Raw genomic sequence first — 15,224 nt, forward strand, 5'->3', positions numbered from 1 at the left:
AAACAGAGAGAAAAAGACCCCTTGGTGGTAGGAGTTGCAAGAAAGTGAGGTCAGGAAACATGGGTGGCCTTGACCTCTGCCATATTGGCAGAAGCCAGTCTCCTATGAGAGAGGAAGATGCTCCAGAGAAGCAGAGACAAGAAACAGAGAGAGTCCCACAGCATCTCAGTCCCCAGATCCCACCAGCCCCAAAGTCCATGTGCATTTAGTTCTTCCCATCTATTCACAGATACCCCAGTATCCCCTCCCCAAATCCCCTTTTTGGTCTAGCTTCTTTCAAGCCGGGTTTCTATCACATATAATTAAAAAGTTTTAATACAGGAAGAAGCTCAATGGAGGGTCCTATGCAGGGTAGAAGTCATGATCAAATTTATTTTTTAAAAAGATAACTTTGGCAGTGGCTGTTAGAAGAGGGTGAGATGAACAATGCTGAGGGAAGAGGTGGTCAAGTCAACGGCAGAGTGAGCGAGAGCAATGGGCAGGAGAGGCAGCAGACAAGGCTTAAACCACCAGGGATGAGCAGGTCACTAGACATTTCCGGTTCATGTTCTTATGCGAAAACTGGGGTTTAAGAAATACCTACCTAGAGACATTGCTAAGGCAAGTGAGAGTGACGGGCACTGGGCAACTCTATGCCTCCCTGAGGAAAAATAACTGAATGTGGGTAGAGGGGGTCTGAAGAAGCCTGGAGGCCAAATGCCATCATAGAAACTCTGTGTAAACTTGCCGGAAGGAGCCCGGGGAAAAGCATCCAGATCCTTCAGTTAACTTCTCACGATGTCCTTTAAAATACTCAGAAAGCTAGAGAGCCTTGTCTGCCAAAGAGAAAGGAAATTGGAGGCATGGCAGAGTGGACAAGGCCTTTTAGAAAACAGAAATGAAAACGTCTATTCCTCCTGAAGTGGAAACAAAAGGAAGTCCAGGGACTCCAACACACCCAAAAGGCCTCCTTTGGCCTCTTTCTCCTGTTCTGAGCACCACCCCCAATCCCAAGGAGATCCTGGTCTGTCTACTGGCAATGATGCAAAGAAACTGGGAGGGATGTGAGTGACGGTGCTGCAGATGGCAAGCAGCCTGAAAAGAAGGCTGTTCAGCGGAAGGAAAAGTACCAAAATGATCTTGCTGCATCCTGAGCCAAAGGAAAGCTGGTGTGGCAAAAAAGGATACTGTCAAGGCTGATACAAACAAGAAAAAAAGGTAGAGGAGAAAGACAAAGAAGGAGAGAAAGATGAGGAGGAGGAAGATAAAGGCAACAAAGTTGAAGATGATGTTTATTAAGCATTTAATCTCCCCTGGACACAATTCATCCCTTTTAAATTAAAAAGAAAGAAAGGAAGGAAGAAATGTCAAAATTTGGTAAGATTTGGGTTTTTAGAGGGAGATACTATTAAAAAAGAGTTCCCAAATAATTCTTTAGACAACCCTGTCCTGGTGGTATTTTCGATTGCCACCAACCCCATCTGGTATCTATTGTATATGGGTTATAAATCAGCATGAGAATTCAAAGCAGGTTCTTGTCAGTGCACAGGACAAATTAATTGCATAGGGGCATGGGCATTTTTCAGCTGTCTCTCACACAGCTTATACAAAATAGTTGTTATTCTGTTACTGAAAAGTACCCTATAATTGGGGGTGGGAGAGTTGCAACTGTTCTGTGATGGTCTGAATGCTTCTAAGTAAATGCAATTGTTTATTATTTTTTAAAACCCATTTTATGGCATTATAATGAGGGGCAAACAAAATAATGTTTAGGGAAGCCCTTTGTAAAATATGAAAATCTGTATAAGCAGGAAGTAACATTATTAAACAGTTGTGGCTGTGCAGAGGAAGTCCCAAGTGTGGATTCATTCATTCATTCAACAAAGATTTTTGCATGCTTGGCACTATTCCAGGCACTGAGGATGTTACAACGAAAAAAAAAATAGATAATAACCCCTGCTCTGGTGGAGCTTACATTTTGGTGAGGGAGACAGATAATAAACAAATACACGTGTAGAAAGTGTGCTGTAGAGTAGTACGTGCAAAGAAGAACATAAGCAAGACTGAGCGTCTTAGCAGGGCTGGTGGCAGTGATTTGTAAGTAGAAGCTGAACCGCGAGAGAGAGCGAGCCCTGAGCTCCCTGGCGGACTGTTGGAGGGAAGGGGTCGGGACGGAAATGCCAATCTCCGAGGTGAGAGTGGGCTTGCAGTGTTCGGGGAACCCTCAGGAGGCTGGTGTGGTTCGGGCAGTCGGAGTTGGGGGAGAGGGTGGCAATGAAGTCGGAGAAGCAAGCCTCCAGGGCTCAAATTCAGCCACAGGAAGAATTTTGGCTTTTGTTCTAAGTGTGATGAGAAGCCTTTGGAAGGTTTTGAACATATAAGTAACACAGATTGACATCTAAAGCAACCTCACATGTTTTCATGGGAGAAAAGGCTGCAGGTGGGCTGGCACGGAAGGAGACTGTCTCGGAGCCACCAAAGATGACGGCAGTCCCGATAGTGGTGCTGTGCTGATGGGAAGATGGTGAGAAACTACTAAATACCAAATCAGGATTCAGGGATGGATTGGATGTGGAACAGTCAAGTTGACTCCAAGGCTTTTGGTCTAAGCAATGTGGAGAACCGTGGACCATTTCCTGAGATGGAAAGCACTGGGGGAGGTTTTGGACATCACTGGAGAAGCATACAAAACATCCAAACAGAAATACAAGTAGGCAGTAGAATATGGCTGGCTCTCCTTAGGGTTCTAGGGCTGGAATTCTCAAACTTTGTATGTGCACACAGGACCCATTTGTCCATCCAGTGAAGTCTACAGACCTCTAATGCAACAGTTGCTTCTAGATACACTATTAGGAAAGCTATCGAAGAAGTCACAAAACAGAAAGCCTCACTGACCAAATTAAGATGCTTGAATTGTGTTGCTTATTAAATCAATTTGAAACACCTGATTTAAACCTCCTGTAGCAAGGGGAACAGCATGGGGTAGATAACACATATGGGACAGGGTAGGGATGAGTGGGAAGCATACTGTCCCGGCATCATGCAGTGTTCTACTGTTCTGTCTCTCTCTGTGTCTCTTTCTCTCAATGTCTCTGTCTCTGTCTCTCTCTCTGCAGCATCAGCCAACCCCACTGATGGAGGGGTTATGAAGACCAGAGCTGAAGATGCTCAAGGCTACTCAACAAAGAGTACTGGGAGCCAACTCATAGTCACCTATCAGATGTACACGTGGCCGCTGATGTAGCCTGCAGTCAGCCTGCTGAACAGACATGGGTTTTATCTGCAATTCTTGTGCAGAGCATATGGGACCATTATGTTATCACCAGTGAACAGCCATTAGGGGTGACACAGTTGTCAACCCAGAGGTCAAGTGATCACCCCTTTTGATTTGGTTACTAGGTAAAATTCTTTTATTTGTTCCATCATATATTCCACCTGCTCTATTTACCTTCTAACCAAGATTCTTGCCTATGTCTCACAATCTACTTGCCTACCAACATCCATGTCTCCTAAATTACTAAGCTCTCTTCTCTATATTTAACAAGTTTTATGTTTCATTCATCCTTTTTATTTTTCTTGTCTTCTGTAGTGGAACTGATTATTCTCAAAAAAATTATAATAATGTTTTAAATGAATAAAATAAAATGCAAAGAACTTAAAAAGAAACCAATTATATAAAAATATAGTTCTACATTAAATAAGATCTAATAGCAGCAGGTCTTTTAACTACCGCAATTTAAGCAGTGAGGAGCTTAACAATACCGAGTTCTCTCCCACAATTGTAAAGTGATAGGAAAACATCTGTGATGACTATTGCTGACAAATTCACAGCTACTGCTAATACAGCTGGGATTTGTGTTCACGCGTTAAAATTCATAATGAAGGTGATGCTGGATTTCAGTTAGTATTCGGTCCTAATGGTCTACGGACTGCGGTTAGAACCCCCACTGAGGGCCACTCCAAGTTGACCTCCCTTTAGCAGGCCGACCACATTCCCGAACCAGCCCAGCTCTTTCCAGACCTGCCAGCCCTCGGGGGAGAGAGGATACACTTATTAAAAGGGGATGGGGTGGAATTAGTTGTGATAGCACGTAAGACTTCTTAGGGACAAGTGGTTACAGAGGTGGTGCCTGATGGTTCAAAGAGCTAGCTGCAGGCGTGGTTCCTGCGGGACCCTGCCCCCAGCAGCCCTGTCGGCCTCGCGCAGCCGCGGGCGCCGAGGAAACACCGCCCCGCAGCCGGCAGGGGGCGCGCGCGCCGGCGGCCCCGCCCCGCGAGCGTGGGCGCCGGGGCGTGCCCGCCGCCAGGCATCAGCAATCTATCGCGAGCGGCGGGTGGTCTGCGCGGCGTGCTCGGCGGCGGCGGCGGCGGCGGCTCTGGGCGGTTGGGCGCTTACTGGGACCGGCGGGAGAAGCGGCGGTGGTGTGTCTCCAGGTCGCGGCGTCTGGCTCCCGGAGCTGCAGCGGCAAGAGAAGGAGGATGGCGGAGTCATCGGATAAGCTCTACCGGGTCGAGTACGCTAAGAGCGGGCGCGCGTCTTGCAAGAAATGCAGCGAGAGCATCCCCAAGGACTCGCTCCGGATGGCCATCATGGTGCAGGTGCGGGCGGAGAGGCCGCTTTGTGCGCGGCAGGGGCTTCCGCACGTCCCGGAGGGGTGGGGGGAGGGCTGGCCCGGAGCAGCGGGCCCGGTCGGCCGCTCCGAGACTGCGCGGGGCCTGCAGGCGCTGCTGCTGCCCCTCGTCCCGCTTGTGGCCCGCAGGGTGGACCCTTCCGGAGGGTTTTGCTGATCTTGCAGGAAAAGCCCGGGAATACTGTCTGGAGCTCGTGGTACCTTTTACTTTGTGAAAATAAGGAAGTACTTCCTTATTTCTGGGTGTTGGAATTCCTGTTTGTTTTATTGCCATTCGCCTTGGAAAGAAAATGTACACGTGGTCTTTTGAAACTAGTCCGGTTTTGACCTACCTAGTTCTGGAAGATTTTTGTCCTACATTGATGGTGGCGACTGGCAAATGAGGATTTTTTTAACCTATTTTTGGCTATCATTTCAACACCCGCTCACTCTCTTTTTCTTCTAATTATGCAAAACTATGCAAGTTGGTTCATTTCAGTAGAGCGCATTCACTTTTGGCTTAATTTATGGTTTAAAACATTTTCCCCAAACTTTCCAAGTTCACAGACACGTCCTCTTGATGCATTTGCAGCCATCTGGTTTGAGTAAGAATGACTGTGGAGGTTCCTCGTCTGGGCTTCGTAACAAACAGATTAGGGATTTCCCTCTGGTGGTCCGGGCCCTGAGGCTTCCCAGATGGCCAGAGGGGTGCTGGAGTGCCTGTGAGGTTGTGTCTGGAGACCTAGGTGGAGAGGTTCCTGCCTCCTCCTTCCAGCTCCAGTCTGTCTGGGTAATCCTGGTTCCCACCTCCAACGTAAAGCTATTATCAAGCTTAGTGCTCATAGTCCAGGTAACTTGATTTTCCTTCCCTGCGGTGAGACAATAATGTATTTTAGGAATGACCGGATAGTAGTTATGGGGTGAAGGGAGTGGGTACCAAGTGTATTTTAGGCTGTCTCATTTCATAATATGACAGGGACTAGGGTTGTCATCCTGGTATCTTTAGGGCCACCTGAACTCAATACCTAGCACACAGTACTTACTCATTCAGTAAACACTTGCTGAACACCTACTAGGTTCCAGTCACTGAGTAAGGTACTAGGGGCACAAAGAGAGACCACCTCTGGGAGCTTCTGGTTTTGTTAAAAGGGTGATGACTGGTTAATTGCTGTAGAGGGGTGGGTGCTGCTTATGGAGCTGTGCACTGGATGTTGTGTGCCCAGGATGGGAGCTTGCAGCCAAAGTGGCAGAAGTTGAGGATAGAGAGGTAGACAAGGCTTAGTATTTGAAGAGCCGTATCTCCCACAAAGAAAGCATCTTTTCATTTTATCCTAATGTTTGGGCGGCTGATGTTCTAAAGTTCTGTGTTAATGCGGGGGCTCTTAACCTGGAGTCTGTGGGATGACAGAACTCAATGGCATATAGTCCATGGGTTCAGATAAGAAAAAATTTTTATCTTTGTCTTCACTAGCCTTTAGATAAAATTCATTCTTTTCTTAAAATTACATTCATAATTATGAATGTAAGCAGCAAAGCAAAGGTGTTATATAACAGTACCTGTGATTTTTGTCATCTATAATAGTTACTTTCATGTCACTTTACAGTTACTGGGAATTTCTCAAAATAATCATTTATACTCATCACTACAAGATCACAGTAGTTATTAGAGTGGGTACTATATCTTGTTATTTAATGCTTTAAAGTTTATGAATTGCTTTATCCCAGTAAACTTCTGAAATGTTTTGATAATTATTTCAGTATGATTGATTTCCCTTTTGAGCCTCTGTATTTTATCATGCATTTTAAAATGTCGGTCTCTGAGAAAGAGACATCCAGAGGCGTCACCAGACAGCCAAAGAGGACCCTGTTCTATTGGGAAGGACAGACAGAAAATCTAAGTCCAGCCAGAGTGTGGAGGCTAGAATGACACTGGTGAGGGACAAAGAGTCCAGGGGAGTACGGGTGGTTTCTTGAGTAATCAATTCTTGAACCAAAGCAATTTAACATTCAGGGCCTTCCTTTTGCATTCCTGACAGTGAAAGAAATTATTATTAAAAGTAATTGTGGTTTTCTCCCATTGTAATGGGGGTGGAGTTGTAATTCAGAATGTAACATTGGCCCTGGAGGCTGAACTGGTGGCGGCCAGAAAGAAAGAAGTCATTCTTCTCCCTCTCCCCACTCCTGGGATCCAAAGACCGTCTTTTACATTTGTATGGGAGGACTGTTCTCTGAGTATCTAATACCTGATACTGGTGTCCCCTGAGGCTTTCCAGTCCTGACTAGGAGGGGCTGTGATGGGCCCTGGTGTTCTAGGGAGCACCTGAGGCAAACAGCCTGGTGACTTTCCTTGTAGTGATGGTCATTCTGCATACTCTCTGGGGTGGGCTGGCTGTGGTACGGCCTCCTTTTGTGGCCCATTTCTCAGGAAACAGACTGAGAGTGGGGACACTGGTGCATGGTGGGCGCCCCTGTTTGCTGAGTATACAGCCAAGGATCCTGCTGTTTGCTCAAGCCCTGTGGCTGCCAAGTGGAGGCAGTAGTCTTGTGACCTTTGTCTAGTTCCCTTCCTGCCGAATCATCCCGGTCCTCAGTTCTAAAGGAAAGCCCTGCCTTGGTCAAGAGTTCTTTCCTTTCAAGGGAGAACAGGGCCCCGAACAGCCCCCCGAGCTTGTGCTGTGAATACACCCGTGCCCAGCCCTCTCTGGTGCCTGGCACTGCCTGGTGGTTGGGGACACACACAGAGACCAAAGTTAAGGGGCAGGTGTGGGGCCCCAGCAGAGCAAGAAAGAAATGTCAAGAGTTCCAGTGGGGTGAGGGCACGTGCCCTCCTCTGCACTTAGAGAAGGTGTAGACGGGGTACCAAGGTGGGAAGAGCCAGTTCAGAGCCACTGCAGATGTTGTAATCAGACGTCCAGATGCTTAAGAATGTGTCGGCTGCCTTGATGAAAGTTTGAGAGCCAGGAGAAGAATCCCCTGTCTGAAATGCCATTTGTTGTCTGTTTGAGGAGGGCTGACTTTTGTTCGATTTGGAAGGAGTGTCTTTTCCACAGCAGGAGTTCCTCCATCCTCCTTTCTTCCTTCTTCCCTCCATTTTTGAGTACCCACCACAAGTAGGCGTTGCAAGTTGCTAGCAAGACAGGCGTCAGCCCCTCTGGGAGCTTCTAACCCAGTGCAGGACACAGACAGGAGGGGGCCTGCGGGGACCTGAGGAAGTGCTGTTCCCTCAAGGTAGGGCCGGGGAGCATCCTGGGCCCAGGGAACAGCCAGTGCTGCTGTAAACTCAAGCTGCATGGTGCTGAGGAGTCCTTGTGCCCTGACCTTATTAACTCTACATTTTGTTTAATACTGGATATTAAATCTAGAGAGAGGTCACTCACTGAGTAGGAAGGGGCCAGTTGGGAGACCTTGTCACTGCTTTTTCAGAACACTTCCCCTGTCCCCATGACTCTGTCCTAAAAGTTCTGCATGGTACTTATTTTTAATACTGTTTTAGTATTTTTATGCCATCCGCTTGGCATTTAATTTTATGTTCTCTTAAAGCAGATGTTTGGGGCCTCCCTTGCTTCAGTCAGAGCCGTTTGTGTATTTTTAAGTACCTCTTCCTGCCGAGTGGTGTAGTGGAAAGAACTATGGTCACAGGTTCAAGCTGAGGCTGAGTCCCTTGCCTGTGTGACCCACCCCCATACAACTGTCAAATGGGGTGGTGGTTTCCCAGAGGCAGTTGCGGGGTGTCCCATGAAGGGACCTCCCAGTTCTCTGGGGGAGGGCGCCTCCCTCCGGTCCCTTTCTCTCTCATAGATGTCGATTCATTCCACACACATCTGTGTGGCTGCTGCCAGCGTGACACTTATGGGACACATTTGCCTGGCCTGATGCCTTATCTGGAACTCATTCCCCGTTGTTCTGAGTGCACAGAGCCCTTTGGGCCACACGGGTACTGGTGGCCTGGCCTGATGGCAGTGGTAGGGCCTCCCCTAGTGCGGGGATTCAGGGAGCAGGGCAGCGTCTTTGTGTTTCCCATGCCCTCACCAATCTCTGAGCTGAGTCTGTGACTGAAACTCATGGGCCAGTGTAGTGACAGTATGTGGCTGAGTTCTGATCTGAAAGGCCGCTGGTCTGTCCCAAGGGTGGGCTCGGTCCTGGTCCTGGTCCCCAGGGCCAGCTCAGCACCCGGCAGTCACTTTCTTAGCTCTGAGGGACCATCCCCAGGGGTGGGTGCTGTGGCCCATCCGTTTGCAGCTTTTCCCCTGCAGCCTGGGCTTGGATGTGGGGTGCTGAGGGCCAGGCTTGAGCTCACTGCTCTTTTTCCTCCTCTGACTCCGCTCTTCCAGTCGCCCATGTTTGATGGGAAAGTCCCGCACTGGTACCACTTCTCCTGCTTCTGGAAGGTCGGCCACTCCATCCGACACCCCGACGTCGAGGTGGACGGGTTCTCCGAGCTCCGGTGGGACGACCAGCAGAAGGTCAAGAAGACCGCGGAGGCTGGAGGAGTGACGGGTGCGTCGCGGCGGGGAGGCGGCGGGGGGACAGGGGGGTCTTTTCCAAGAGAACAAAGGGAAAGCCCTTCAGCTCGCCCCCTGTCTGACACATGCGTGTGGAGGACAAGGTGCTGTTGCTTCAGCAGCACCTCAGTGACCTGGTGACATTTTGTTTCTCCAGATGCTTGAAATATAGCCCTTAAATTTGTTGTGGTTTTTTTAATAGACATTGTTTTTTAGAGTAGTTTTCGGTTCACAGCAAAATTAAGCAGAAATAACAGGCAGTTCCCAGATACCCACAGAGGCAAGTCCCCCAGAGATGGTCCATTTGTTACCATCCCTGAATCTACATCGATGCATCATCTCCCAAAGTCCATAGTTTATGCTAGTGATCACTCGTGGTGCTGTACATTTTATGTGGGTTTGGGCAAATGTATAATGACATATATCCATCATTATAATGTTGTACAGAGTATTTTCACTGCCCTATAAAATTCCTCTGTGTTCACCTGTCTTTCCTTCCCTCCCCCCAACCCCTGGCAACCACTCATTTTTTTTTTACCCTCTCCATAGTTTCTCCTTTTCCAGAATGTCACATAGTTAGAATCACTCATTATGTTGCCTTTTCAAATTAGCTTATTTTACTTAGTAAATTGCATTTAAAGTTCCTGCTTATCTTTTCATGGCTTGGTAACATTTCTTTTTAGCACTGAATAATATTCCATTGTCTGAAGGTACCACAGTTTATTTATCCCTTCACCTACTGAGGAACACCTTGGGTGCTTCCAAGTTTTGGCGATTATGAATAAAACTGCTGTAAACATCCAAGTGCAGGGTTTTGTGTAGACATAAGTTTTCAGTTCATTTGGGTGAATACCAGTTTGCACAGTTGCTGGTTTGATTATATGGTAAGAGTATGTTTAGATTTATAAGAAACCGGCGAGCTGTCTTCCAAAGTGTCCAAACCATCTTATATTCCAAGCAGCAGTGAATGAGAGTTTCTGTTATTCCTTGTTCTTATCAGCATTTGTTGTACCAGTGTTTTGGATTTTGGCCATTCTGATAGGTTTACAGTGGTTTCTTGTTTTAATTTGCAGTTCCCCAGTACCATATGATGTTGAGCATCCTTTTTTTTTTTTTTAATGTTGAGCATCTTTTCACATGTTTATTTGCCATCTATTTATGTTCTTTGGTGAGAGGTATGTTCAGATATTTTCCCCATTTTTTAATCAGGTTCTTTTTATTGTTGAGTTCGTAGTATAGTTTGGATAATAGTCCTTTATCAGATGTGTCTTTTGCATACAGTTTCTCCCAATCTATGGCTTGTCTTTTTTACTCCCTTGGCATTGTCTTTCACAGAGTGGAAGTTTTCAGTTTTAATGAAGTGCACCTTATCAGTTACTTCTTTTGTGATTTGGATCTGGTGTTATATCTAAAACGTCATCACCATACCCAAGGTCATCCAGATTTTCTCATGTGTTATCTTCTAGGCATTTTATAGTTTCATATTTTACATTTAAGTCTGTGATCCATTTTAAGTTAATTTTTGTGACAGGTATAATGTTCATCTAGGTTAAATTTTTTGCATGCAGACGTCCAGTTGTCCCAGCACCTTGTTGAAAGAGCTGTCTGTTCTCCACTGTACTGCCTTTGCTCCTTTGTCAAACATCAGTTGACTGTGTCTGTATGGGTATATTTCTGGGCTCTGTTCTGGTGTCTTTATCAATCTGTCTATTTCACCAGTACTGTACTGTCTTGATTATGGTAGCTTTATAGCTTGAAGACAGGCAGTGTCAGTCCCCTGACTTTGTTCTTCAATGTTGTGTTGGTTACTCTGGGTCTTTTGCCTCTCCGTGTAAACTTTGGTCAGTTTGTCAATATCTACAAACTTCACTTGTTGAGATACCTTTAAATTTTAAATGATTGATTTTTTTATTACCTTTTGAAGGAGATCTTCCATGACTGTATTCTCATTTCTCTGCCTTCCTGGGAACTGACCCAGTTTAACCTGTTGTGACTCCAGGCTGTTGATGGGAACATCAGCTGTCCTTCCCGAAGGAGTCATTAGTGCCTATGCTAAACTGTTTCCTCTATTTGCTGTCTTTCTTGCAACTGTGCATGTTTATCTCAAACTTCTCTGATCTGCTGGAAACAGGTCAGAAACAGCTCAGAACTGTAAATGAAAACAACAATAAATTTGCCAAGAAAGGGTCTGGAGGGTGAGTGTATCAGTTTTAGCAGAGGGCAGATAGAATAAAAATTTTCTTGTTCTGTGATTGTGTTCAGGATGGTGGGGGTTATCCATTTAGGGACCTAGGTATGTTATATCTAGTTAAAATTTATATGTTCAAATTATGTTATTTTATAATGTGAAAAAGGATGGTAATTTTGCTGTAAATGTGTTTCTTTTGTGAAATTATGATATGTCATAAAGTTAAGATACTACCTACTAATTGTCAGGGATTTTTCATCCAAGGAGCCTAACTTAATATATTTAGACATACAGAAAGTTTAAATCATCCCAGATCCTGTAATTCAGAGAGAACTATCATTAATAATTATCTTATTAGAAAAATTTTTTCTATTCAAATATTGCTCTATGTGTTTATCTTCTTTCCTGTAGAAATAGGATCCCACCCTAAGTATTACTTTTTTTTAAAGGCTCAGTCACCTTTTTTAGTGGTAAGATATGCATAACACAATATTTACCATCTTAACCATTTTTAAGTGCACATTTCAGTGATACTAAATGCATTCACATTGTTCTGCAGCCATCCATCTCCATCTCCAGAACTTTTTCATCTTCCCAAACTAACGCTCCATCCCCATTAAACTATAACTCCCCTTTTCTCCTCCCCCAGTCTCTGACAACCACTATTATTTCTGTCTCTATGAATTTGACTACTTCTGAGTATGCATAGAAGAGGAATCATAATAGTATTTGTCCTTTTGTGTTTGGCTTACTTCATTCAGCATAATGTCTTCAGGGTTCATTCCTGTGGCATACGTCAGAATTCCCTTCCTTTTTAAGGCTGAATATTGCTCTGTTGTATGGCTGTACCACATTTTGTTGATGAATCCCTTCATTCATCGATGGACATTTGGGTTGTTTCTACCTTTTGGTGATTGTAAATAATGCTGCTGTGAGCATTGGGACACAAGTATCTGCTCCAGACCCTGCTTTCTATTCTGTTACATGTATACCTAGAAGTGGGATTGCTGGATCACATAATAATTCTGTGTTTAATTTTTTGTGTAAACTGCAGTACTGTTTTTGCAGCAGCTACAGGTATACATCCCCACCAGCAATACACAGTGTCCTGATTTCTCCACATCCTCATCGACACTTTCATTTTCTGGGTTTTGGGGGTTTTTGGTTTAGGTGTTGTTTTTTTGGTGGGTTTTTTTTCCGGGTGTTTTTTTAATAATACCCATCCTAATGATTTGAATTGTATCTCAGTGTGATCTTGATTTGCATTTCCCCAGTGACCTACATATTGCATTTTACAACTTACTCTTTTCACATTAAAGGTTACAGATTTCTGTCCTTATTTTTAAAGGTATTTAGTATTCATTTATTGAGATCTTGCTAAATTTGGTGCATAATTTCACATATTTGACATACACTAATTTCATCAAATCCTTGCAGTTTGTCAATTTCTACAGTTAAGGAGCTGACACACCTAGAGGTCAGGTAACTGGTCCACGGTTACACTGGTAAGTGCCTGAGGCAAGATTCAAATCCAGACTCTCTTGCTCTTGAGACTAGACTTTTAACCACCTAGCTCTGTTACAAACAGAACTGCTGCATATTTGTCTGTCCTGGGCACCTGTCCAGTTAATTCTGTAATTCCAGGAGGAGGGATTACTGCTAAAAGAGATGATTCCGTGTGTGCTGAATTGCCTTTCAGTAAGGTTGTGTCTCTTGTGCTGTCAATGAGTGATATACCCACTTCTCCACTTCCACACCATCCCTGAGTATTTTCATTTTTTTTCATTTTGCTCCTAGTGAGAGAGAAAATTTTGTCATGTGTTGATCAGTCATTTGTGTCACTTTGATATTTGTGTGTCCTTGCCTCGTTTTCCTTTCCTCGTTTTTCTTTTTCTTAATGAAATGTGAAAGATAACTAATTCTTTGTCTCATGTTTTGCAAATATTTTTCCTAGTTTGACATTTTTATATTAGATACATTTATTGTGTGTTTTGTCACATTGAAGCTTCACCTTTGACTTAATGCTCTTGTTGTCAGATCTGTCTTCTTATTTACAGAATCTGTTTTTGGTATTTTGAAATCTTTCATCTGGAGTTTTAAAAGTAGTATACATACAGTTACATGCTATGTGTACAGTTCAGTGAGTTTTGACAAATGCATACACATGTCTGACATGCACCCCATCAAATTTGTGTACCTAACGCCCCCTGAAAGGTCCCTTATGCCCTTTCGGAGTCATCCTCCCCCTCACCAAGGTAACCACTGTTCTGATTTCTCTCTCCCTCTGTGGATTAATTTTGTTTAGATTTAGAGTTTCAGGGGAAAAGGAGTAGTGTGTATTTCCCTTGTAAGCTGCTTTCACTCAGCATAATGTCTGTGAGGTTGTCATCCAGGCTGTCTCGGGTGTCATCAGTTCTTATTACTGAGCAGCAGTCCTTGAGGATGTCACAGTTTGTTTTTCCATTCTCCTGTTGGTGACTTTCAGGTTGTTGACAGTTTGGGGCTGTTGTAAATACAGCTACTGTGAACACTTGTGCACGAGCTCTGTATACACCTGTGCCCTCACTTCTCTTGAGTAAATACTTAGGAATGGAGTGGTAGGTTGTATGGTTGATGTATGTTCAGCTTTTTAAGGAAACTGCCAAACAGTTTTCCATCTCAACGTTGCCACCAGCACTAAATGAGAGTTCTGGTTCCTCCACATCCTCATCAGCACTTGGTACGGTCTCTCTTTTTAATATTAGCTATTCTGATAACTGTGTAGTGATAACGTGTCATTGTATTAATTTGCATTTGTCTTCATTATTGAGTTGTCACAATATCTTAGAATATTCTAGGTGCAGGTCCTCTATTAAGTGTGAGTGATACAAATACCTTCTCCCGGTCAGGTTTGCCTTTTCATTTATTTACTGACATTTTTTGAAGAGCAACGGTTTTTTTTTTTGTTGAAGTTCAATTTGTTGATTTTTTTTTTCTTCCTTTATTGGGTAGTACTATCTGTCTCTTAAGAAGTCTTTGCCTACTCTCTAAGATCATGAAGGATACACTCCTTTGTTCTAGGAATTTTGTAGTTAACTTATCTTAAATTATTTAATTTTACTTATCCTAAATTAACTTTTGTGTTAGGTGTGAGGGAGGAGTTTTGGGGTTTTTCCCTGTGTGGATATCCTTTTGTTCCAGCACTATTTGTTGAAAAGACTTTGTCTTCCTTGTCAAAACCAGTTGATGATAGATTTGTATCTGGTTTCTGGTTCCGTTGATTTATGTGTCTATCAATACTACACTGTCTTAATTACTATAACCTTACAGTAAATCATGAAATCTCATAGTGTAATTCCTGCATCTGTGGTTCCTTCCAATAGTATTTTGACCTTTCTAGGTCCTTTGTGATCTCCCTACAAATTTTGTGGTGAACTTGTCGATTTCTTCCCCCAAAAAGCTTGCTAGAAGTTTGATCAGTGTAGCATTGCATTAGATCTGTAGATCAAACTGGGGATGATTGTTATCTTAGTAAATTGAGTCTTTTCATCCATAAACATGGTATTTAGTTCTTTAATTTCAGCAGTCTTGCAGATTCTATGTAGAGAGAGATCTTGTATGTCTTGTTAAATTTATCTCTAAGTGTTCTGTGTCTTTTAATGCTGTTTAAATAGTAGTGTGCTTTCTTTTTACGGTATGTTTATTGCCAGTATATAATGTTTTATGTTGACCTTGTGCTCTGCAAATTTGCTAAATTCACGTAACGGTACTAGTGGCTTTTCTGTAGATTCCTGAGAATAAGCCCACAGTTCCAATCATGTCATCTACAAATAGAGATGGTTCACTTGTTCTTTTCTAAATTCACACCTTTTATTTCTTTTTCTTGCCTTAATGCACTTACTAGAACCTCCAGTTCAGCATTGAGTAGAAGTTGTAAGAGAAGGCAGCCTTGTTTTATTCCTGATC

At 43.9% G+C, this 15,224-nt stretch overlaps 1 protein-coding gene across 1 annotated transcript in view; it reads left to right on the top strand.

The window, feature by feature from the left end:
- The first annotated feature begins 4,297 nt into the window (after positions 1-4,297).
- The window catches only part of PARP1 (poly(ADP-ribose) polymerase 1), a 40,828-nt gene continuing 29,901 nt past the window's right edge, over positions 4,298-15,224 (top strand). Inside the window, exons 1-2 of the mRNA XM_031438461.2 lie at positions 4,298-4,578; positions 8,921-9,086. Coding sequence (XP_031294321.1) covers positions 4,459-4,578; positions 8,921-9,086 — 286 coding nt within the window. The 5' untranslated portion in view covers positions 4,298-4,458. The remainder of the gene's footprint in view (positions 4,579-8,920; positions 9,087-15,224) is intronic.

This window comes from Camelus dromedarius, chromosome 21 (genome assembly GCF_036321535.1).
Source record: "Camelus dromedarius isolate mCamDro1 chromosome 21, mCamDro1.pat, whole genome shotgun sequence".
In the NCBI taxonomy this organism is placed as follows: Eukaryota; Metazoa; Chordata; class Mammalia; order Artiodactyla; family Camelidae; genus Camelus; species Camelus dromedarius.